Source organism: Heptranchias perlo, chromosome 30, assembly GCF_035084215.1.
Source record: "Heptranchias perlo isolate sHepPer1 chromosome 30, sHepPer1.hap1, whole genome shotgun sequence".
NCBI lineage: Eukaryota > Metazoa > Chordata > Chondrichthyes > Hexanchiformes > Hexanchidae > Heptranchias > Heptranchias perlo.
The window spans coordinates 18,581,798-18,608,811 of record NC_090354.1 but is presented as its reverse complement, the minus strand read 5'-3'; the positions used below and the strand labels follow the sequence as shown (position 1 = coordinate 18,608,811).

Sequence of the window (27,014 nt, the reverse complement as noted above, 5' to 3'; positions counted from 1 at the left end):
GGTCCAGTTAAGTTTCTGATCAATGGTGACCTCCAGGATGTTGATGGTGGGGGATTCAGTGATGGTAATGCTGTTGAATGTCATGGGGAGGTGGTTAGACACTCTTGTTGGAGATGGGCATTGCCTGGCACGAATGTTACTCGCCACTTATCTGCCCAAGCCTGGATGTTGTCCAGGTCTTGCTGCATGCGGACACTGACTGCTTCATTATTTGAGGGATTGCGAATGGAACTGAACATTGCAATCATCAGCGAACATCCCCGTTTCTGTCCTCATGATGGAGGGAAGGTCATTGATGAAGCAGCTGAAGATGGTTGGGCCTAGGACACTGCTCTGAGGAACTCCTGCAGCAATGCCCTGGGGCTGAGATGATTGGCCTCCAACAACCACTACCATCTTCCTTTGTGTTAGGTATGACTCCAGCCACTGGAAAGTTTACCCCGAATTTAGAAGTTAACAGGGGGAAAAAATAGATCATGCATCTACACCAGTCTCCTCATACTAAAAATACCAAGGGCTCAGACAATCTGAATGGGAAAAATTAACAAGTGAGTCTGCTGTCTACTCATTAATTTGGGAATGTAAAAATCAATTGAGTAGATACACATAGGGCATGTGCTTAAAACCAAAAAATAAAGCCAACCTTGAGCCCCGTTAACAGAATGTTGTGGAAAGTTTGTATGTAAAATTGCTCTTAACTTAGCTGCACCAGTAATTAGCCAATTTGAATGAGCATAAAATTATTACATCATACATAAATAATCCCCCCCACCCAAGTGATTTGCATCTAAACACTTGACAATCTTTTACTTACGGTGTTTCTTCAAATGCAGTCACCCGCTCACAGCCTTCTGGAGGCTCCCGCTTGAACATGTAGCTGTGGTTTGGTTTGGGAGAGGAAGCATACTTCAGGAGAGGGGAGCTAGTGCCACTATCTGCATTTTAAAAAAAAGTGGAGGAAGTGACTTAGCAACACTGGTTTCATAACCAAGACAGCTAACATTCCAATTTGACTGTCAGATGTGAGAATATCCATGCTTTCATTGGACAGTTAAGTGGAGTCCAAAGAGGGGAAACAGTTATAGGAATTGTATTAATATACATTTTTAAGGCAACTTAAGCAAGTCAGGCCCATATTTTCCCCTAGTAAGCAGTTTTTCTATATTTCATAAGGGAGACCCTTCTTCAGAAGAGGCTTATTACATAATATGCTCCTCTGCTTTAGCATCTTCCCCACAAAAAATATTTTAGTTGAAAAGGTGCAGTGGAAACACCAATTGCACTGACTATTCATTAAATATATTCACAGACATGAACTTGCTCCTTTTCAGTAATCAGAGTTAGAGGGCCCGGTTTAGAAGAGCAAGTCATTTCCCATTTTATGTAAGGTTGCAATAGCCTGCTGGTTTAAACCAGCATTATCAGATGTATTAGAAGTGGGAAGAAACAACAATGTATTTGGCCCCAACAGGGTATTCTTTACTTCCACTTGCAAATAATTTGGTGAACCTAAATTAAGACACCCACAATAGGGAATATCCAGGATAGCCTCAGCACAGAAGAAATTTCAAATCTTGAGATCAATGCCTGACAAGCTGTAAATTAACAGTCCATAGTGGCTTGTTTGACAACACTAATGTAATTTTACATCTTTGTTGGTTGAGAATATCAATACATTATAGCTGACCACCCAACTGGATTGTTTAGGTTTACGAATAGTGAGTCAAAAAGTGTAGTTAATGGCCCGGAGACAAAAAATGGGATTAAACTAGGCTGAACTGTGGCTTTGAAAGAGGATAAGACACTCTGCAAAAACCTGGAAGAAACGCATTGCAACAAAAAACAAAAAGACTGCGCTGGAGGAGCATTAAGAGAAATTAATTTACAGAGCAGAAGGCTTACTGCTAGAGAAAAGCTGCAACAGGAATTGACTCCTCAAAAGGACTGCTATTTGCGAATACTGCCTTGCACTCTTATTAGCCTAATTTGTATTATTCCGTAGGTTATTTAGTTTGCAAATATTTAGTCCATACATTGCTGAATCCTGTATTGGATATCCTGCTACTTCAAGGAGGACAAAAATGCAAAATAAGCAATCGAATTTTAGCCAGGGCTGCTGTTTGGGTTTCCACAATTCATCTTTATCTTGTGCACATCAGGCAAGCGTAGGATCAAGCTTGGCTACAATGCACATTACAGTCAAAGAGCTTGCTGTGTAGCATCATACAATGCAGAACAAATATATGACCGTAGTAGCAGAAAGCTGCTAGCACCTGTGCAGCCATACCCTGCATGAGTCAATACCTCCAGGGAAGGGCAAGAAATGGTACAAGGGAGAAAAATGAAGTTACATTTTGGTACAAATGATTCAGACGGAAAAATCTTCCACATCTATGCACCATAATCTCACCTTTGTCCCGAACAAAAAATGATACATCTTCTATTATACAAGGCCCCTCTTCCTGGATTCCATTTGGATATGAAGGAGAAGGGGACGGGGACGGATATGGAGAGGGACTACTATAGCCACTGGTCTGTTCGAGGGGTACAGGCGAGGGGTCACTCTGAGAACTGCTGCTGTATCGTTGGGAAGGGAAGGGTGCCCTGTGTCCATCAGGTGCATCCATAATCTACAAAGCAGATACAGGAAAATGAAAAATCAATGATAGTAAAAAAGGTAGAAGACACCAAACCCCAGTTCACAGTGATTATTGAAGAATACAACAATCCAGTCCATCTTGCAGGTAAATGCTCGATTGTGACAACTTCAACAAGCTTTATAAAATATGAAACTATTTGCATTTGTTTTTGGCAAAGTATCATGGCAACCTGAGTAAATTTCCCTTGGCAGTCATAGCCACTGAACCAGATTACCCTGTAATAACCACATCACTGCAGCCGCAAGATTCAAATACAAATGCTCTTGCCCAACAGCAGTGCATCAGATTGGTTTGGTTGGTGGCACTCTTGCTCGCAAGTCTGAAGGTTCAGTGATTCCCATATTGTTGTATTTGAAGTGCTTTGGAGAAATTGGAGATGTGAAAAGGTGGCATAAATGGCAGTTCTCCACCCCTCCAAATACATCATGTTTAAAGCTTAACTGGTCAAACATTTAAATCTATAAATAATCTCAAATTGAATTAGGGGGACTGGTGATTAAATTTTGTTGAATTTGAAATTTGACTAAAAAATATTTACCAGCTTAAATCATTGAAAACAGATGACTAAAAGACCACCCTTGCATTTATACAGCACCTTTCATGCCCTCAGGACAACCTAAAGTGTTACACAGCCAATTAAATACTTTTTGAAGCATAGTCACTGTAGTAATATAAACAAATGCAGCAGCCAATTTGTGCACAGCGAAATCCCACATACTGCAATAAAAGGCTAAATAATCTGTTATAGTGATGTGGTTGAGGTGTAAATGTTGGCCAGGACAAGTTCCCTGTTCAGTTTCAACATCTCATCTGAAAGACAGCACAGCACATCCTAGAGTGGCCTACATTATGTGCTCGAGTTTCCGGAGAAGGACTTGAACCCACAACCTGCCTCAAGTTATGAGTGTGCTAACACCTTAGTTCAGTGGTAGCACTCTCACCTTATCAGTGTCATGGGAACTTTTACATCCAACTGCAGAGACTGAAAGACAGCCCCTCCAACAATGTAGCACTCCCTCAAGTATTGCTCTGAAGTGTCAGCCTAGATTATGTGCTTAAGTCAGAGAGTGCAGCTTGAACCCACAACTTTGACTCCAAGCTGAGAGTTTCATTAGCTGAACTAAGCTGATGTTTGCTTCCACGCCCATTAATCAGGTGAGCCTGGACAGTGGGTGCTCGCAGGCCATTTAACCTGGGAGCATCACAGTTCAGGATGAATTCAATCCTCACCAGACTTCCAGCAGGACCAGGCTACGACACAGGATATCCTCTCCGGATCCACCACACAAATTTGGGGGCAAAGAAAAAAAAACCTTTCCTCCCATCAAAAGTTCAATTCCATCTCCCACGATCCCCCCACCAAGCAAGTGTGTCTGGATTACAATTCCACAGATACCAATAACCTTCTGCTATCTTGCCCAAGTGACCATTCTTCATGCACAAGCTTAGAGTGAATGTTGGTGTGTTGTTCAACCACAGGACCATCACTGCTGAATAGAAAACTTGTCTACACACACTTTCTAGTAGGGGCTCACTGGACAGAGAACAGAGCAATAGCTGAGGCTAATTTCCTTTCTCTAGCTCGGACACAAGCCAATTGTAGTATGCCTTTCACTACTCCACTGCCACACTCACACCAGCAAGCAAACCGGGGACACCATCCTGGTTTGAATAGCTCAGTAATGCATCACACAATACATTTGATCTTGGGATGAGAAAGGGAACAAATCTTCATCCAAGTTATTTGAAATTCAAGTACACATTCAATAAGAAATGTAATAGTTTTGCAGTGCATCGAGTCAAAAAACAATCAGAGGGAAAAAACAAAACGAACATTCAAGTAATTTAACTGGAGTTTATTAACAAGGTTACCTACCTTCAGTAACTCTTTCTCTCCAGGTTCTTTAATAAACATCCCTTCAATTTCCTGATTTATTGCCTCCAAGCTGTTCCTAAGTCGTGGAATTAACTTTGTGATGGCAAGGTTTGCTGGCAGAATCGGTACAAACTTGGAAGGTCCCTTTCAAAAATAGGCATTTCAAATTATGAAAAAAGGGATATAAAATTTAATGAAAATGAACAAGTTCACACATACAGAATGGTTGTTTATCCTCAATGTATCTATACCAACACCCATCTCGCGGTCAAAATCTTCAAAACAAACATTCCCGTGGGAATCTTTCAATGTTTGATTTTTATTAACTATATATTCCTTTTTATATCTAAGGGATAATTTGATCTTTTAACAAAATATTGTCAGACACATTTTATGCCTTTGAGAGTCATCTTTGATTTAATGTCTGAAATAAACTACAATGTGATTCCTCAGATTTTGAACTTTTAATCAGCCATGTTCAGACACACAGCAAATTTACCAAGTCTTACTACAGTATCGGAAAGAAAGAGTTTCAGGACAAGTTAATTTAGCCAGCATCACTTATTCACTGAGGTAGTTTAAAAAAAAACAAATGGCAGTGTGAAGTTAAAAATACTGTATCTTCCAGATATTTTTTAAAAACTGAAGTGTGGATTGATCATGGAGGTGGACATAGGTCCATAAGTTACAGCAGAAAAAATGTGAAAAGGACTTGGTCTACATCACCCTTAGGTGCGCTTATTTAATTTCAAATTTTAAAAAAGTAATAAGCTAAAAACCTCATATTGCATTTCATTAGATTCATGAGGTTTACAGCATGCACGACTGACAACCAGCTTGTTCGCTCTCAAACAATGCAGGTGCTTCAATTATTCAAGCACTTCCTTTCTGATGCCAACACATCAGTATGAACCCTAATAGAATCCAAATTCAAACTTACAACCACCCTATGCCCATGGTCATTGAGACTCAGGCAGTAACTACCAGAACTGGGTACAACGCAAGTTTTAGTTATAGGCAAATTTAATTATTGTGGTTTTAAACAGGCAAAATATAGACAACTTCCATCCACGAGCAGCCCCTGCATCTTACCTGCTGAACCGTGCCCATAGCAGCATGATCTCCATGCAGAGGTGACTGACGCTCTTTGTCTTTGCTGTGCCTCTTGCTTAGTTTAGTGCGTTGGAGTTGCTGTCTGAGCTTTGCAATCTGGTCAGGTACCATAGATGGGGCAGGGGGGGGGGGGGGGGGAAAAAAGTGAAAATTCTCCGTCACAATATTGTTACTTCATCCTGCATTACAGGAATAGTATTTTAAGATATCTATTCAAATTTTTTCTATGCAAGTACCAGTTCAATATTCCCAAAGTTCAGGGCATCAAAAGGTTTTAAAGAGCTAACTAGAAGCCAAGATTTAAAAAGAATCAAAGAAGTGATTAGGTAGCCCTAGGCTTAGATTATAAAAGCCTAACAATGAAAAGCAAGAAGCTCCATAGCTGTGTTTTCCTGAAAAGATTATGCAATATAGCTACACTGAGCTATGCTGGGAATAAATGTTAAAGTAAATGCAAATTTACAGCTAGAAGAGAGAAGTCAAGACAAGATTAGCAAGTCACAACCAAAATGTGGTGTTATGCTTTGTTAATGCCCTTTATTTACTATACCTGGCAGTTTAAAGATGCAACTGCTTTTCAAAACAAATGAATGCTTTATGTTCAAGTTTTGAAAGGTTGGCTCTGCTTGTGTACGTCAAAACACTTAAGATTATGAAGAACAGGAACTTCATTTTAAAAATGTGAATGAAACTCAAATTAAAGACTACATAAAAACTGCATTTAATTGAAGCCTTTGTATTTATTAAGTCAAAAGACAAGCTGTGATGAGCAGCCAAATTAAAAACCAGTTTTGAAAGTTCTTTGGTGGGGGTGGAAATGCAAAAGAATTGGGAATGTGCTGGCATGTAGTTGCAGTGAGCTAGCTTGTACAGTTTAAAAGAACATTAACTATCCCTCGTCACTCATCTTCAGGAATCGCGCTTGATTTGCTCATCAACAGCATTTCCAAAAAACAAATTTTCCACTTTGAAATCACAATTCCAAGCAGTGAACATCAAGATGACAGCACAGGGTAGGCCCTATGCATCTGTTAACAACAATGGTTTGCATTCTAAGTGCCCATGAAGATCAATAACAACAAGATGACCACAGAAACGTTTTCAGCTGTTAAAGCCTGAAATTCATCAGTGGAATTTCTTTGGCTGCATCTACAAACTAATTTGCATTTATGTAATGCATTTCACAATCTCAGGACATCTCAAAGCACTTTAAAAGTCAAATAAGTACTTTTGAAGGGTAGTTACTTTTGTAACTTAAGGAACTGAGGCAGGCAATATGTGCACTGCAAAGTTCCACAAACAGCAATGAGATAAATGACCAGATAACGTTTCAGTGATGTTGGCTGAGGGTTAATTTTTGGCCATGATACTGGGAGAACTTCCCTGCTCTTCAAATAGTGCTATGGAATCTTACACATCCATCTGAGGGCAGACAAGGCCTTGTTTGATGTCTCATCTGGAAGATGGCACCTCCAACAGTGCAGCATTTCCTCACTACTGCACTCAAGTGTCAGCCTTGATTATGTGCTCAAGTCTCTGGAGTGGGGCTTGAAACCATGACTTTCTGACTTAGAGGCAAGTATGCTACCACTAAGCCAAGACTGAGACCTATGGCACATGTCTTGATTTGCGTACAAGGCAAGTATTTTTCCCACTCTGGTAAATTAGAGCACGTCTTCCAGGCTGTCCTTGCATACATCACCTACGATTGGACTGTGTTCTCTGTTTGCTCAAATCCAGCTGAGTGTGAAATAAGTTTGGGAAGAGTCACTAGAGAGTTTCCAGTGCCAAATAATCCACAATGCAATGTAGGGGAAAAAAGTTAGTTGCCAAACACTAGAGAAGCCATATTGAAACAACTGGTGTAAAAAGTTGTCCAAATTTACAGGAGATGTTGGTTAGCATGTCCCCTAAAATATCAATAGGACTTACTGTTCAAATAAATTCCATCACAGTTCAGTAAACAGGTTCCCTCTTTTGCAGAGAAACCCTTGGTTGATGGGTTCCTCAACCCAAATGAGACATGTTGATTGAGTAGCGTGCACATCAGAGAGGAAGGGGGCAGAATTCGTTAAATGGTTCAAATGGTTTAGAATCAACATATGAATCCCAAGCACTGATCATCAACTCCAACTTAATCCCTGCAATATCGTCTTGTAAAATATGTACAACTTGAATTTTATGCAAAAGTTTTGGTCCATATTGGGTCCCTTCGAGTGTTGACTCCATGTTTTGGATGTGTGATGACACAGTTATGAGGACTGACAACTGATTACCACAGTTTATTACAAAATAGTCACCAGTTGATGACCACAAAATTTGATTTTTAGTGTGCAAATCGCAACTGAATAAAATCCTTGTATATGAATTGTTTACAAATTAGTCAGCTGCATTTTCTCAATACCATATTTCCTTCCAGAATATCAGCCCTGCCATTTTTTCTATTATATCACAGCACCACATAATTCCCCAAATATATCTTGGCCCAAGCCACCTCCATATCCAGGCACTGATGTACGTATCTGCAGTCACATCTCTCGCCTCCATTGGAGAAGTGTCTAGCGACCATTTGCCATAGCACTCTAGGCAGCATAAATAAATTTCATTTGCATAGCACCTCATCACATCTCTCAAACGTCCCAAAATGCTTCACTACAATGAATTGCTTAGAAGTGCAGTCACTGTTCCATAGAGCTTGCTTTCAAACCAGATAATTATGGTTCAGCTCCCTGGGTTTCCAGTCACTGCTTGGAAGCGGTTTCTAAAATCAATTCACAGTCCTGCCAATGTGTGAAGCACCACATTTATTTATCTCGAGGGAAAGAAAAAAAAACTGGCATTGTTAGCTCACTATGCGGCATGTATGCGATCAGTCACGATATGGATATCTGTCAGAGCAACCCACAGTCCTAATTGCTGCACTAACAGACTCCCATAGGAAATATTTTTGGGATGTTGGTGATAAAATGGTCATGACAGATAACAGACTTGATGGCCTTAGAAGATTTGAGTCACTTGAACCAAGACAGCCAGTAATAACCAATTAGAAGTCATGCCAAAGTTGCCCATAAAAACAAATTGCTCGTGTTGTCCCTGCTGATTTAAGGAACATTATTCCACATAGGTTTGTGAAAGACCCATGCTGTCCAGAGTTTTTAAAATGGATTTCTGGTGTAGAGACTTGTCAAAAAACTAATATTTAATGCATCATGATAGTTAGCTCCATGTAGTCGTATAAAACCACACTGCTGCACTGTACTAAGCATAAGTGGGATTTGTATTCAAAGTCTGTCATTCAGAGCTCCCAAGTCAAGCAGCAAGCAGATGGTAGGAAAATTGGATGCAGTCATCTCAGGCCACTCTCACCTACCTCCTAGTGGCCAGTTCCAGATACGGTCAATTGCTTGACTAAAATAGGTAAGCTGCCCTTTCGGCTAGGAGTAGCATGGGGCAATGAGAAAAACAAAGTCCCAACTCCTCACCGATAAAATTGAAGTTATATTGCAGCCAATTCATGAATAGAGCAACAACATACTGCATCACAATAACAGTGGGGCTATTTCAGTCCTCACTCAATAGGCCCACATACCCTGAAGGACTTATTCCCTCCCAACCCAAAGATGCAAAGTGCAACCATGTACCCCGGTATTGAGATTAACTAGGGATCAAACACAGGACCACCTTATCAGTAAGGCTCAGTATCACAAAAGTTGACTTACAACTGAGCCAAGTTTGCTGGTCTGCTACACAATTCCTGATTTCTACCATACTAAGATGAAAATGAGTACCCAGTGCCCCTCTAATGCGGCTGGTTGCACAGAGGCCAGAAGATCATGCATGACCCAAAGTGCAAACTGAACTTTACAACATAACAAATCTAATAGCCTGTGTAGGATTAGATTCAGAACAAGTTAAGAGATCCTAGTCTCAGCTATTTCATAGAATCATTCAGCACAGTTGGCCATTCGACCCATCGTATTTGTGCTGGCTCTTTGAAAGAGCTATCCAATTCGTCCCACTCCCCTGTACTTTCTCCATAGCCCTGCAAATTTTTCCTTTTCAAGTATTTATCCAATTCCCTTTTGAAAGTTACGACAATCTGCTTTCACCACCCTTTCAGGCAGTGCATTCTAGATCATAATTTGCTGTGTAAAAAAAAATTCTGATCTCCCCTCTGGTTCTTTTGCCAAGTTCTTTAAATCTGTGTCCTATGGTTACTGACCCTCCTGCCAGTGGAAACAGTTTCCCCTTAATTACTCTATCAAAACCCCTCAATTTTGAACACCTCTATTAGGTCACCCCTTAACATTCTCTGCTCGAAGGAGAACAATCCCAGCTTCTCTAGTCTCTCCACATAACTGAAGTCCCTCATCCTTGGTAAACATTCTAATAGATCTCCTCTGCACCCTCTCCAAGGCTATTTTTCCCACCAACTCTAATTATTTGAGCTAGTACATTCATTATTAGGTCAAGTGGTGCAGCATGTGCAGGCAGACAATAAAAAAAGATTTAACCCAGGGTGACAGCAGCCTCACAGCTTTTGCAGCATCGATTCAAGTACACATCTCACCTCTTTCAGCTGGTCCGCACTGCCCCACGATGCCGAACGTTTGTGAGAGTTTTTCCTCTTCAGTCCTACCTCATGCCAGATGCTAGGAGTCTGAAAGCACAATGAAACCCTTCAATTAAAATTATTCTGATCGCTGTTTAAAATGGAAAGAAAAATTAGCATTTAACAAATAAATAAAGGCTAATTAGTTTAAACATACTGTCTACCAGACACTAAAAATATACTAAGTGTACCTTTACTACTGGACATTTAAGAGCAAAGCTGCATAAAATTCCATAGGGATTTTTTTTATTTCAAGGTAAAATATTCCACATTGTATTATAAGCCCCAGGTGGTACAAAAATGACAGCATAAATGCAATACTGCCAATTCAACTCCAGTGCTACATTGGCCACTTGCAACATCAACACATCAAGAACAAAAAAGGGTTTGCTGTGTTATATTACAGATATGTTCATTCTGCCCCACCCGACTACCACAAGTAAAACAGAAATAGGTTTTTAAAACTTAAGCCCATAGACTTCGTACAGTGATGAGTGGACTAGAAGAACTCCTATATATGCCAGAATGGAGTTTGAAGCTCTTACTGGATTTCCTTTTTTTTAAAAAAAAGAAAAAAGCATTTGGAATTTCCAGACATAGCTCATATGCTGTGACCAAGGAAAAGTAGTTTGCATCTTGATTTTAAAAAAAATATATAAACCCCTGATAGAGGGATTAGAACTCTATGAACGGAGCAAGTGATTTGGTGCTGTGCTACATACCATAATCAATTCTGTTAATTTCTATACTTAATGTATGTAGCATAATTTGTAATTTTGCCCATGACATCCTGGAGACAGTGACCATGCTGATTTGAGATCCGTAACAAATTAGCCGGAAAAGAGAGAAAAAAAACTTGAAAGTCCTTTGTCGAGCTGATAGGTACACAAGTCCAGGGTTTGAATGCATCACCATATTTTTGCAAGCACTGTCCAAGTCTTACATAGCTTTTGTATGTGTGTGTGACTGGTGCAGTCTATTGTGTGCAATCTTTATGCATCCAACTGGTTGAACAAATGGCAACACTTAGCTGCAAATTAATGTAAATTTTTATTGCATTTCAATTCAGACTGCAACCAAAAGGCATCAAGTATCTTGTAAGATACACAGCAATACTAAATTGAGTCAAAACCTAGTAAGCAAGTACTAAAAGCAGAATGAAAAGCCCAGAGTATAAACAAACAGTCACAAAAAAAGGTAGGTAAGCAACAACTTTCCCTGCTTTCTTATTTAAATAGCATGCATGTGATCAATACAAGAGTTATCTTCAAAGGTTAGGTGGGCAAAGAATATTTCCCATTAAAGCTTTTAGAAACTGCATTTAAAGAATTCTAGATTTTAAGCAATGCATTGTTGGCCACTACAAATACAGATAGTGAGTACTTCCAAGGTCCTCACTATTAAAATCTTTTGATGGGGGGGGCGGGGAAAAGAGTGGTGGAGGAAAGAGAAAAAAAAGGGGATTGCAATAAAACAGGTCAAGTTCCTGCGGGAACTTTGGACTTACTTTACATTGCAATTTCCTCACCTATTTTGTGCACTTTGTAACAAGATAGGAATGAAACTGAAAACACACCTGTTGAAAGTTAAACCAAATCCAGGATAAGTGTTCAGTGGTATCTAATCAAGTACAGTACATACCAACATGATCAGGACACCAATTTAATTTGGCTGAACTGGAATTGCATTTACTGAAATTTGTTTTGCACTTACTGGCACTGATCTACTTAAAATCCAACAAACTATAAATATTGACAGGTCTGTTGGTGACAATGAGCTTAAACACAACTGAAAGATTACTTGCATAGTTTTCCTCATCCTTTGGAATACTACTAATTTGTTTTTGGTGAAGGTTTAATTATTCAAAAACATGAACTATTATGGATATTAATACTTTAAAGCAGAGGTTCCCAAATGTGGTTATCAGGAGCTGTGAGAAGTACGGGTTGGCCTAGAGTTTGAACATGGGGTTGGGGGCGTGATCACTCGCACTTAATCATCGCAGAAATCGGCCACGACCACCAGGGAAGCAAGCATGGAGACTGCCAAACTGGTGATTGCATGGTGAAGGTACAGTGATGGAGAGACCGGTATAGTAAATGCCATTTTGGGGGGGGGGGGGGGGGGGGGGGGGGGGGGCCGAGCCATTGCAGTCCTGATAACCGACCTCCCATTCAGTACTGACCCCAAACGGAGGTGAAATTCAAACTCATTTCAGATTTGATGTTTGATAAGAATTCGCTCTCAAAGGCTGTTTAAATGTGGTTGCAAACTAACTGATTACACATTTAATACATACACTTGATTTCTAAAACATTTCACAGAAGTTAGCAACTTTAAAAATCCAAAAATATTTCTCCCCTTGCTGGGCTGTAGTTCTGTGGATAATGGAAGTGCTGTAGTATTTTGTCTGGTGACCATTCACTGAGAATCGGTGCCCTAATTAGTACCTAACTGTGTCACGGTAAAATCCTGATGCTGTAGTTTATATAAAATCTTATTTTTTTAATCCCACGTTTCCTTGTAGCTTACTCACATGATGCTTCATCTTTGGCAATAAAGCAAAAGCGTTAGTTTGTGAACCTATTTACAAATCAAATCCACCAAAAAAAACTAATTCTTGCATGTCCCTTTAACTAAGGATATAGATACTGGTTAGTTTGGGAGAGGGATTTCTGTGTATTGGTCTCTTTCCCTGCTGTATTTTTTGCTCGCTGACTAAATCTCTTGACTATCCTTCAGTGTCCCTCTGAACATCTCACCTACTTGGGGGGGGGGTTAAAGATCCAAAGCCATCAGCAAACAGCTCATCCTACTCAATGAAACAAAGGTGAGTCACCAAGTGTTATTATGTTCAAGTTTATTCAGTAGTATAACAGTGGTCCAATGCTATTTATGTAGCATTCTGTCTTAAGCAATATTTTATATTGGCCGAGAACATAAAATCCTTGTTTTAAGCAGAAAACCTGTTTCTTTGAAAGAGGGGCGCAGGGGACATGAATCTCCGAAAGGGGGAGGTTCAGCAAAAAACAATTTGGGAAGCTCGGCTTTAATGCTTTCACATCTTTGCATGAGCCGTGCAAGTGTTTCCTGCTCCCCGCCCCCAGAATACACAAGGCCTTGTTCGTACTTTGACTCCAAGATATGGCAACAGAACATCCAATAAATCTAGCAAGAGGCAAAAAACAAGCTCCAAGCAAGGTCAAAGAATTTGAGGTGTGGGACAGGTCTCAAAATGTAGTTCAACCTCCACCTGCAAAGAATGAGCAAATAGATAACATACCACTCCAAGTGAGCCACCAAAGTACTATATAATGAGGTGGGAAACTATGACCTTAAGTTAATACAAAGGCAAGTTTGGAGAACACACTTCAAAACAGCATAATCAAAGTCAGAATTAACAGAAGCATTCAAATAGTTTCACATAGCTGCCTCCTTTTCAAAAGCCACAAATTTAAATGAAGGCAGTCAAGTTCGGCCACTCCTAGTGCTCCATCGGTGACAGCAATTTTTAGCTGTCAGTTAACTGCAGTACATCTAAGCACAAAGCCTTGTCCCTCAAATTGGGGGGGGGGGGGGGGGGGGGGGGAGAAAATCAATTATGGTCATCTTTTCCAATCAGATCTAGGGGAAAAACTCAAATATTGCCTCCTCCAAAATAGATAATCCATCCACGGCCAACTACTGGACTATCCCTAACTACCACAGGAAAAGTAGCAACTGTCAAATCAAGGTCAATACATCCACCACCTGCCAAAGACAAATTGGTTTGCAAGGACATTTTTACTCACTTCACCCCCTCAAGAAATCCACCAATATATATTACAGCCAAATGGAAAGCACAGATCAGCAAGCTCAAAAAAAAGTGCTGGGGACATAAATGCCAAACTGAATCAAATCTGAAGAAACTGCAGCCCCCCCCACACCTATCTATGCACTAATGTCACAGTTTAGTTTGATTTTCAAGTTATCTATATATTACACAGGATTTACAGCACAGCAACAGGCCATTTGGCCCAAATGGTCCATGCCAGCGTTTATGATCCGCATGAGCTTCCTCCCACCTGACCATCTCAGACTATCAACATATCCTTCTATTCCTTTCTCCCTCATGTACGTACCTAGCTTCCCCTTCAATGCAGCTATGCTATTCGCCTCAACTACTCCATATGGTAGCAAGTTCCACATTCTAATCACTCTCTGGGTAAAGAAGTTTCTCATGAATTCCCTATTGGATTTATTAGTGACTATCTTATAGTTATGAACCCTAGTTTTGGACTCCCCCACAAGCAGAAACATTTTCTCTAAGCCTACCCTATCAAACCCCTTCATAATTTTAAAGACCTCTATTAGGCATCCCTCAGCCTTCTCTTATCTAGGGAAAAGAGCCCAAGCCTGATGGTTATAACCTCAGGTCTGGTATGTAGATTGGCTTCCTTAAGAACATGGCTAATTAAAGCATAACACTTGAGGGTTCATTTATACTTGAAAGAATATGCAGTTGAGAGAACACAAATAGAAGTAGGCCATACGGCCCCTCAAGCCTGCTCTGCCTTTCAAACAAATCATGGCTGATCTTTGGCCTCAACTCCACTTTCCCACCTGATCCCCGTATCCCTAGATTCCCCTGGAGTCCAAAAATCTCTCAGCCTTGAATATACTCAACGACTCAGCATCCACAGCCCTCTGGGGTAGAGAATTCCAAAGATTCGCAACCCTCAGTGAAGAAATTCCTCCTCATCTCAGTCTTAAATGGCCGATCCCTTATCCTGAGACTATGCTCTCTAGTTCTAGACTCTCCAGAGAGGGGAATACCCTGTCAAGCCCCCTCAATCTTTTGTTTCAATGAGATCACCTCTTATTCTTCTAAACTCGAGAATATAGGCCCATTCTACTCAACCTCCCCTCATAGGACAACCCTCTCATCCCAGGAACCAATCTAGTGACCCTTCATTGCACCGCCTCGAAGGAGAGTATATCCTTAGATAAAGGAGGCCAAAACTGTACGCAGTACTCCAGGCGAGGTCTCACCAAAGCCCTGTACAATTGTAGCATTACTTCTTTACTCTTGTACTCCAACCCCCTTGCAATAAAGGCCAACATGCCATTTGCCTTCTTAATTGCTTGCTGTGCCTGCATGCTAACTTTGTTTCTTGTAGAAGAACACCCAGATCTCTCTGGACATTTAAATAGTTTCTCACCATTTAAAAAATATTCTGCTTTTCTATTCTTTCTAACAAAGTGAATAACCTCACATTTCCCCACATTATACTCCATCTGCCACCTCCTCGCCCACTTAACCTGTCTATATCCCTTTGCAGACTATGTCCGTCTCACAGCTTACTTTCCCACCTACCTTTGTATATATTCAGCAAACTTAGATGAAGGGACTGAATGTAATGTATTCAAGTCACTAGAATAGATTGTAAATAGCCGAGGCCCCAGCACTGATCCTTGCTGCACCCCACGAGTTACAGCCTGCCAGCCTGAAAATGACGCGTTTATCCCTACTCTTCTGTCCATTAACCGATCCTCTATCCACGCTAATATATTACTCCCAACCCTATGAGCCCTTGCGTAGCAACCTTTTATGCAGCACCTTACGAATGCCTTTTGGAAATCCAAATATACGACACCCACTAGTTCTCCTTTATCTACCCTGCTAGTTACATCCTCAAAACAAATAAATTTGTCAAACACTATTTCCCTTTCATAAAACCATGTTGACTCTGCCTAATCATATGATTTTTTTTTTAAGTGCCCTGTTACCACTTCCTTAATAATGGATTCCAGCATTTTCCCTATGACTGAGGTTAGGCTAGCTGACTAGTCCACTGCTTTCCCTCTCTTCTCGAAAGGAGTGTTCATTTGCTACCTTCCAATCCACTGGGACAGTTCTAAAATCTAAGGAATTTTGGAAGATCACAGCCAATGCATCCACACTACCTCTGCAGCCACCTCTTAGAACCCTAGGATATAGCCATCGGGTCCGGGGATTTTATGGCTTTTAGTCCCATTAGTTTGCCAGTACTTTTTCCTCTACTGATTTTAATTGTTAAGTTCCATGAGAATTCCATGGGTGGGTACTCCTGCAAAACAAGGCAATTGGTCGGGACTTATGCGCCCAATACACCTACTGCAAGCATGTTAAGTTCACCAGTTGAAAGCTGCCTTCTGGTTGATCCCCATTTCCTAGGACAGAGAGCATACCAAAGTCTACTTTGCACAAATTCATTTGAAACAACCTCAAGAACCTTGCACCTGGCAACAGTTATTCATTTGTAGAGCTATAAGCCCTGTGGTAGAGGTGTGCTTGAATACAAATGTTCCATTAACAAGTTCAAGCCTTTAGAGTGACCCTGAAGTAAGGAGTCCAAGCTTAGAGATGTCAAAGCAGACTCCTGATGGTATGTCTTAGAGTCTCTGGGGAACATTTCTCATCTGATTAGCAATGTCAGCTCCCTAAAATGCTATTGGATTTTACAACATTTTTGACCAAGTAAAGAGACAATGAAATATTGCAGTCGGAGCAAAAAAAACTTCACTAACATTACAGAAACTGATGTCAAGCCAAAAACAGACCAAATAAAATCTCTTCCCACATTAAATTTCAGCTACTGAACTTCATCACAATACAAAAACCATGCATAAACATCTACAGCAGCTAAACTACCTCCAGGCACTTTGTGGTATTAACTAACAGTCTTCAACATTTCAGAAAACACCATCTTTGGGGAACTGGAAAAATCACTGGCCCACTGCAATTTTTCTGGTCTAAAACATACTTTGTGTCTTCAAACAATCATGAACTTGCTTTCTCTTTTCCCTCCACACCCCAACTCAAATCTCTAGTCAGAGCACTCCCAATTGTCCCAACATGGTCATTTCCTTCATCCACAAAAGGTAGTTTGGAATGTAAATCATAGATTTTGCACTCATCTGTAGAATAGCACATCCACTCCCCAATATGGTACATCTAAATAGTAAGGGAAATAATGTCACCATTTCGAGACGAGGTTTCACCTGAATTTTTGTACACAGGGATATCTCTACTGGGTAATGGGATGCATACTTGTTGCATTTAATGTCAGCATGAAGTTAAAACAGAAAATCACTAGAAGACTCAGCTATTCTCACATGTACTGGAGACAGTTGTAATTGTTATTGGTAAGAAAATTACCATCCACTATTTTCTGCTGCCTTGAAGTGGAATTAAAGCTACTTCCTTGTTTGCATTCAAAACCAAAAGGCAGAACTGCTGCAGTTAATAAACTGCATTTCTGTCCATGCAGTATTTACCAGAAATCCTTTTGTATTGTTAAATTTCAAAGTATAATTTCTTCTTGCTCTTGCGTTTCAGAATTGCCTGCAAGAGCTCCAGCAAAAAAGTACACAAACCACAAAAAAAATGTCCCTGCTTAAAAGGATGTGGGCAACATGTGAGCTTGCCTACATTTATAAATCAACACTGGTTAAATAAAGTAGGCCATTTAACAGTTACTTCTTGATACGCCCTGATAATGCACAGTAATATTTTCACAAGTAAGCACAAAAGCTCATTCAGCATTACTTGTGTGCATGCAGGCCAACTCCTCACAAACAGCAATGACCAGTTAAATAGTTTGCTTTATTTTTGTGGTAATAGAAAAGAATACTGGCCAGGACAGCAGGCAAACTCCTTGGGGGAGATTTTAACCCTACCTGCCTGTCAGAAACCATACAGGTAGGCAATTAAAATTGATTGGGTGACGTATCTACCGATGTCCCATTTTTAAAAAATTCATTCATGGGATGTGGGCGTTGCTGGCAAGGCCAGCATTTATTGCCCATTCCCAATTGCCCTTGAGAAGGTGGTGGTGAGCTGCCTTCTTGAACCTCTGCAGTCCGTGTGGTGAAGGTTCTCCCACGGTGCTGTTAGGTAGGGAGTTCCAGGATTTTGACCCAGCCACGATGAAGGAACGGCGATATATTTCGGAGTCGGGATGGTGTGTGACTTGGAGGGGAAATTGCAGGTGGTGGTATTCCCATGTGCCTGCTGCCCTTGTCCTTCTAGGTGGTAGAGGTCACTGGTTTGGGAGGTGCTGTCGAAGAAACATTGGCGAGTTGCTGCAGTGCATCCTGTGGATGGTACACACTGCAGCCACGGTGTGCCAGTGGTGAAGGGAGTGAATGTTTAGGGCTGCTTTGTCCTGGATGGTGTCAGAGCTGCACTCATCCAGGCAAGTGGAGAATATTCCATCACACTCCTAACTTGTGCCTTGTAGATGGTGGAAAGGCTTTGGGGAGTCAGGAGGTGAGTCACTAGGCATGGACTACCCAGCCTCTGACCTGCTCTTGTAGCCACAGTATTTATGCGGCTGGTCCAGTTAAGTTTCTGGTCAACGGTGACCCCCAGGATGTTGATGGTGGGGGATTCAGATCTCACCTTCTTCCATTTTAATCTGCTCTTCAGAGCAGGTGGCAAAGGAACCCGACCGAAGCCAGTGGGATCCTTCTTAAAATTGCAGTTGGGGTCCAATGATTTAATTGGTCCTCCATCTACATATTTTAACTCTGGCCTGAGCAGGGAAGCCACTGTCTGAAGAGGATCTGGAACCAGAAAAGGTCATTCAAGGTACGTATTTGACACTTTCCCGTAGGTCCATGTCAGTACTTATCTTCCTAATAACGACCCTTGCTTTGGTGCCAATTGGAGGTCTCCTGCCACTCAAAGAAAATTTATGGCACAGAAGGCGGCCATTCGGACAATCGTGTCCGCGCCTGCTGAGAAACGAGCCATCCAGCCTAATCCCACTTTCCCGCATTTGGTCCGCAGACCTGCAGGTGCACATCCAGGTTTTTTTTTAAAAATAAGTGAGTTGAGGGTTTCTGCCTCTACCACCCTCTCAGGCAATGAGTTCCAGAACCCCATCACCCTCGGTGAAAAAAATTTCCTAATTTCCACTCTAATCCTTCTACCAATCATTTTAAATCTATGCCCCCTGGTTATTGACTCCTCCGCTAAGGGAAACAGGTCCTTCCTAGCCACACCATCTAGGCTCCTCATAATTTTGTACACCTCAATCAAATCACCCCTCAGCCTCCTCTGCTCCAAGGAAAACAACCCCAGCCTATCCAATCAGTCATCATAGCTAAAATTCACCAGTCCTGGCAACGTCCTCGTAAATCGCCTCTGCACCCTCTCTAGTGCCATTACATCCTTCCTGTAATGTGGTGACCAGAACTGTGTGCAGTACTCGAGCTGTGGCCTAACTAGTGTTTTATACAGTTCCAGCATAACATCCCTGCTTTTATATTCTATGCCTCGGCTAGTAAAGGAAAGCATTCCATATGCCTTCTTAACCATCTTATCTACCTGTCTTGCTACCTTCAGGGATCTGTGGACATGCACACCAAGGTCATAAGAAATAGGAGCAGTAGGCCAATCGGCCCCTCAAGCCTGCTCCGCCATTCAATAAGATCATGGCTGATCTGATCCTAACCTCAAATCTAAATTCATGTCCAATTTTCTGCCCGCTCCCCGTAACCCCTAATTCCCTTTACTTCTAGGAAACTGTGTATTTCTGTTTTAAATTTATTCAATGATGTAGCTTTCTCTACACCTCTCAGTATCCTCCTATTTATCGTGTATTCCCTTGCCTGTTTGCTTTCCCCAAATGCATTACCTCACCCCTCTCCGGATTGAATTCCATTTGCCACTTCTGCCCATCTGACCAGTCCATTGATACCTTCCTGCAGTCTACAGCTTTCCTCCTCACTATCAACCACGGCCTATCTTTGTCATCCGCAAATTTCTTGATCATGCCCCCTACGTTTAAGTCCAAATCGTTAATGTAGACCACAAAAAGCAAAGGACTTAATACCGAACCATGCAGCACCCCACTGGAAACAGCCTTCCTGTCACAAAAACACCCGACCATTACCGTTTGCTTCCTGCCATTGAGCCATTTTGGATCCAATTTGCCACATTCCCTTGGATCCCATGGGCCTTTATTTTTTTGACCAATCTGCCATGTGGGACCTTATCAAAAGCCTTGCTAAAATCCATGTAGACTACATAAATTGTGCTACCTTAATTGATCCTCCTTATCACCTCCTCGAAAAATTCAATCAAGTTAGTCAGACACAACCTCCCCATAACAAATCCGTGCTGACAATCATCAGAACAGGCTGAAGGGGCCTTAGTTGAATTTCTCATCCAAAGGATGCTACTTTTGACAACACAGCATTCCCTCAGGATTGTACTGGAGTGTCAGCCTATATTAAGCTCATACTCTGATGGTGACCGTGTGCAGAGTGTGAAATCTAAACTCTCCTGTGCCAGGACCAACAAACAGGTCACCACAAAGAGACATGTACTTTCCATCATTTTTAATCCTCACTCAAGATTTTCTATGCGTCACTTGATTTGGTGACATGTCAACTTGAACAAATGCCATAGATTTGCCATCACTATCCCAAATGATATGTATAACAAGTGACCAGAGGTACAGCAACATTTACACGAAGGATTTTAAGTTATGTTCTGTCCAATATTTTGCTATAGAAAAGGAACCGTATGCACCAAATGTAGCCCTCAATATTTTATAATGTAAAGTAATCACTGCAATAACAGACATTTTAGGTTCTGGTGATATTAAATGCATCATGGGACAGCTTAGTTCAATTCAACTTAAAAAATGTACGAGAAAATAAACACTGCAAGGAAATAGTTGCCAGATGGTCCAGATCCTATCTGATCTAATAACTAAATCTTGCTGATTATGGTATGTAGCTCCATAGATTTGGAAAGAGGATATTAAGATCTAGTTGACAGAGTTAAGTTGCAATTAGAGCTGTTTAAAGGTACATAAATACAAATTATGTTTGAAAATAGCTTGAAACTAGTTACACAAATAATTTAGAGAAGTGCAATATTTTCAATATAAATGTATTTTTTCTCCCAAATTAGAAGTACTTTTTTGTTTAAAAAAGATTGCTGTGCTTTTAATCTTTCCTCCTTCATGGAGATTCATCATCTCAGATTTCCTTGTGTCCAGGTTGTTCAACTAATCCAACCTGGGAGGCATCAATAATGTACATCCTTGACGTGGCTCCCTACAAAGTACCAGATACTGTTAAGATCTGAGATATCGAACAGCTGGGGGGGGGGGGGGGGGGGGGGTCGCGGTGAGAGGGAGAACAAGAGTGGTGATAAGGAAAGCCTAATTCATTCTGAAAATAGTCCCCACTCTTTCTTTCCCCGATGCTATCCATGCACATTAGGCTAAATAAGCTACATTTATAGCTCCTAAAATTAGGAACTGAAACGTCATTGTTTTCCATACAACAGCCACCTGCCATAATGCATTTTGTATGAGGGTATGGCATGATACAGTACATTAAAAAAGAAAATTCAGCTCTTGGGGGAAATGTACAATATTAAGCACAAACAGAAATGCTTCCTGTATTTCCTTACTCAAATTTGTATGTTTGAATTAATGCAGACAAATGTTCTCTTAAAAACAAAAAGACCTGTTTTAAAAGAAAACTGGAATGTACCTTCCGGTCCTCATCAGGAGTATCTACTGGGTGGTGAACAGATTTTTAATTCAGCTCATCTATCTGCAGTGACCTCTCGCTCGTCAAATTTTGGTTGCGAAGGCTCCTTTGAATGTTTTACGACATGAAAAGGCACGATATTTACTATGCTTAAGGCACTTGTTGAAACAATAAAATGGAGAAATCATCTTTGAATGGGATAGTGTTGAAGTAACTGCTTCACCTTATTTAGCAAGTTCTCTGCAAGAGGACTCTCAACTTGGCCAATTATTTGTTCAGTGACTACTGTTATACTAATCGTTTCACAGCACAGATTGGAATCCATAGGTAGGATGTAAAAAAGGTCTCACTAAAACATGCCAGAAAGACGTCAAATTGCACTGTTTTATTTTGGACGTGTACATCTAGTACCCATTTCTCCCACATGCACAGAATGTGGAGGTGGTCATAAAAGCAAGATTAATCAGTCTGATAGTAGTGAACATTTTTTTGAAACCCACTGCTTCCTCATCAAAAGACAAAAGTAGTGGAGAAACAAGCTTCTATTTTTAAAAAAGGCTCTTTCAGAATTTTCTAGAGTCCATTTACGACACTGTCCGGTTCAAAACTGGATAGGAAATCACAATTAGGACAGGCAGGGGCAATAATTGGTCCTGTTTTATTGTACACAAGTTTGAGAAAAAAACACACATTTTAGGCCAATATTCAATGCAAGGTCAATTTCATTTTTTATTGGTCGGCCCAGTGTCTGACACAGGGAAGCCCATCATTAAGTGCCTTCAATTCAAGGTGAGAAACCACATCCCACCTGCTTGTTTGCCTGACATTAAGTGTTCATTCTCTCTTTTACGAACACTTAGCCAAGTCTAGAGGGCAGAGCCAACACTGTGGGCAAAGGTGTACTGTATGAATCTACTTGCCAAAACCACACAGTCTACCAGAGCAGATTACTTAGAAGCTTCCTGCTGCTTATTCAGGCAAGATCATGCTACTCGTTAGGACCTCGACCTGCAAGATAAACTGGAACATGGTGGGAAGAATCCCAGCTCCCAGTGACAAATCTACCTCTCCAGATTCCATTAATGAGTCAGACTGGCTGGTTAATCAGTCTAGTTCATGGATTAGATTACTATGGAGGGTTGATTTAGTTCCAAATTGGCTGAAAAAAAGTATATAACCCCTCAAAATTTCAGGTTTCTAATAATCTGAAATAAAAACAAGGTCACATGACATAACTCAAGTGAAGATTAGAGTGTACCTTTAGCGATCACCATGAATAATCATTCTATATTGGTCATCTACTAGTCACTGCAATTTTGCTGCCTGCAACCACTATCTATATATTCAAAACCATCAACGTTACTGCAACACAGTTTTTCATTTTGTTTTCCGCTAAGACGACGACACTAACCACACGTTAACAGGTTGCCTCCATGTCAAAATGATCAAATTGCAAGTGACTCACTGCTGCTAAATAGACACCCACATTTTACCTCAAAGCAGATCATACATGGAACTGTAGAGGATTTATTGTGTATACACATTTGGCCTGCAGAATTCAAGCAGTTCCCATGACTCTCAGGTCAAGTCTTGAAATTCTACTGTACTGGCTGCTTAAAGTACTATGGACCTACCTGATTCAGGTATCAGATTAACATGGAGGGCTGACTTGACACCACAGTGCATGCAAGTCCCAAAGTTTCAGATTTCTAATACAAAACACAAATCCACATTACAGATACCAAGTGAAGATAGAGTGTATCTTCAGTGAAGTGGATTTCAGAAAAGTGAGTGTGCAAAATCTTCATATATGTCTATTTGAGCTGTGAAATACACTCACCAGCAAAATTAGACTTTATCCCACCAAATTTGTGTTGTAGCTCATGCTGTTTCCACATATACCATACAAGGATGGAATACTGGTGGTTACAGGGCTACCAGTTCTGCTAGTGTTAAGAGCATCACACAAATAGCAAACACAACTTTAAAAGCAATGTTGAAGTGCAAAAACCCTAAATGGAAATATACCAGTCGAACATTGTAAAGTGCAGTATATTTCAGTTACTAAACTACTTCCAAAACCACCTGAAAAACTTAGCACAGGAAAACGTCCTTACAAGATAGGTCACAATGCCAGCACCCCTTCCCCCAAATTGCCAAAAATCAAATGTCCTGCAACAAGATACAAAATTTGGCTAAGTGAATGAGGCATCCTTTGGGAACTAAAAGTACAGAATGTTCACCATCTTTTGTACAGTTACATTTCACAATGTGTTCTTCAACCCAGGGACTGAAACACCATTTGTACAGGAAATGAAACATCAGGACATCCTGTTTTGTTCTACAGGTGCTCTAAATATCCAGATCATCTAGTCTTAATTGGCATTCAATCAACATTAAAAGTGGCCAATAGAAACATTCCAGTATTACCTGTTTATCAGTTTCTTACTAGAACACTAACAGCACAATATAAAAACTGTGTCAGCAACAGCACAAATGCCAAAAACTAAAAACTTCTGAACTCTATTAAGATTCAAGTTGAACTAGACTTAACTCCCAAGTTGGGCTAGGTCCTGAGCCAAGGTTTATACACTGGTTCATAGGCATGACTTCTGACTCCAGCACATCTAACATGCTCTCACCTCCCTCCTATAGTCAGGAGTTAGCCCCCCCCCACCTCCTGATTATTCACCACCTCTGTTAGCATTCAAGCCTGCGATCTTTGTTCTTCCCGGGTCCAGCGGCCTGCCTCTGGGTCCACATCTGGCGCCCACAGCTCAACTATAGGAAACAAATGAGGCTGGCGGACCAATTTTGCATGGTCCTGCCACCGGCCTCATTGACATGTGCAGTGTGCGCAGCACCAGGATTGCTCCTCGATTCAGGCGTGATCCAATTTCTAGGACCAAATGTTTAAAAAAAAATTCAAATCAATGATTGTGGTAGTTTGCTGATTGGGTCACTGGATCAGACTTAAGTGTCAGCTTGGCCCAGGGCTAACACTCATCCAAGTCTGAAGGTTGTGGGTTCAAGTCTCATTTCAGGACTTCAGCACATAATCTAGGCTGATACTTTAGAGCATTACGGAGGGAAAATGCAACGTCAGGTGAGGTGTTAAACTGAGGCGTCGTATCTGTTCAGGTGGCCATAAAAAAAAATACAATGGCACTTTTCAAAAAGCTGGGAATTGTTTGTGTGCTAAGCTAACAATCTCAACCAATCCTATCAAAACAGATTAAATTTGTCATTCATCTCATTGCTATTTGTAGAACCTTGTTCTACATAAATTCTTTGCTGTTTGCTTACAAAGCCAGTGAGCACGCTCCAGAAGTATTTAATTGGCTGTGAATGTCCTGAGGACATGAAATGTGCTATGTGAACACAAGTCTTTTTTCTTCCAAGGGAGCAGGGAAACCCAGCACAATCAGCTAGCTTCACCTCAATAAATAGATCTCCTAGAGTAGCCTCACTAACAGGCAAGGTTTGTGTATTGCCCTGGCAGGTATAAGGTTAAACTCCTGAGATTGAAAAATACCTACCACATTCCCAGTTTAATTGAATTGCTGACTCCAAAGACTTTATCAACATATTATCTGTTTAGGAAACAGTGCAGATAGACATGTCTTGCAATGGGGTGTACAAGTGGCAGACTGCATTGCCTAAGCAAGCCCACCAGAAATGCAGCTCTGTAGAAGAGTGTAGGTGTGTGTGCAAGGAATAAGTACTTTTCAGATTCACTTTCCCCGCTGAATTAGCACTTCATCAAACCACCGACACCATTCTTTCCATTCCTGACTCAATGAAGATTGAATTCAAATCCATCTTGAATAGGGCAATTTTATCACAATTATACATGCTGAAAGCAGCACACACCAAACATTGGTTGGGTTACACGTGCAACTTGTGGTAAAACTTGCCTTTCTTAATTATGCCTTTAAGATTCCTAGCCACCCATTGGTATATGAAAAATTCTGCACAACTGTTTTCTTTCCTAAACCACATGTGAAAGCAACATTTCATTGTTCACTGAAATTACAGGCGCTCACCTACATAAACTATACAAATAGACCTTTCTTCTCTTTTAGGATCTTGTGTTCCTTTGGTGTTGTCTACAGCATTCAACCACTTACTTGCCAATCTTGGCTCAGCAAATGCTGACAGCTTCGCCTGTGTCATTGAAGGAAACATTATCTTTTACCTTTTGATTTCTCAGAGGGGGGTTGGGAGAAGAAGTTACCAAAACCAGTCTGTTTACAACATTAGAGAGACAGAGTATGAGGTTTCCACAGTGAGCACAAAATGCACTGCATTAAGCCATTCCATGGCCAGCGGTCAAACAAAAGAAAGAGTGAACTGCATTTGTTACAAAAAGGGACAAAATGGATTTCTGACTCACAGCAAATGATCACAAAGTCCTGCTGGGTAGATTTTTTCTGTTGTGGAGTGCGCTATTACAAACCCAACAATTGCTAGAAAGTTGAATCCAGTACCATATAGCCGTTCCGAAGCAAATGTCACCAGGCTCCGTGCAGAAAGATGGGAATGACAGGAATTCACAGCATAAGAATTCAATGTCATAAGAGAATAAACATCATGGAAAAAAGTTAAACCACCTATGTTGGAACAGATAGAAATATGGACAAATAAAAGCAAGGACATGCAAGAGCATAGTTATCTATTTATTACAGCAAGTGCAAATAAGTGAATTTTAAAACAATTTTTGCAAAGCATGGCATGGTGCAAAATATAATTGTGTGCGTACACACGTGTTGGGAGGGGGGGTGGAATGAGAGAAGATGGAAGACAACCTGGATGAATGCACACCAAAAAAACCCATTAACAATAGGTAACCATTATGGCTTTGAAGAAGCATTACCAAAATGGAGTTAAAAGACTAGGTAAAAACCAAGTTCCAAGAAAATAGCTCATGTAACATTTGTTCGAAATAGCAAATTAAAATTGTTGAGTAATTGTAACTTTGCATTTCTAGTTTAGCAGTCACTTCTGCAATTTCTCAGTACTGTAAACCCAGTCAGCTCCTTCCAGGATACTGGATGGAAAGTGCTGACACATCAATAAATTTCAACATGCACTATATTGAGGCCATGGGATGCAGCTTGGCCAGGAAACAAATTTGCTGTGCGCCTGCCTGGAAGGCTAGGTGCCCTATAGTACAGAATTTAGTCCCCGTTAAAGATGCTACAAATAGAAA

General features: G+C 40.8%; 1 protein-coding gene across 2 annotated transcripts in view; it reads right to left on the bottom strand.

Moving 5' to 3' along the window:
- LOC137299962 (glucocorticoid-induced transcript 1 protein-like) overlaps positions 1–27,014 on the bottom strand; it is a 60,698-nt gene that overhangs the window by 13,452 nt on the left and 20,232 nt on the right. For both annotated transcript variants that reach the window (XM_067968999.1, XM_067968998.1), the window contains exons 3-7: positions 10,220–10,309; positions 5,629–5,745; positions 4,537–4,680; positions 2,411–2,630; positions 815–935 (exon numbers count right to left, since the gene is read on the bottom strand). In XM_067968999.1, coding sequence (XP_067825100.1) covers positions 815–935; positions 2,411–2,630; positions 4,537–4,680; positions 5,629–5,745; positions 10,220–10,309 — 692 coding nt within the window. The remainder of the gene's footprint in view (positions 1–814; positions 936–2,410; positions 2,631–4,536; positions 4,681–5,628; positions 5,746–10,219; positions 10,310–27,014) is intronic.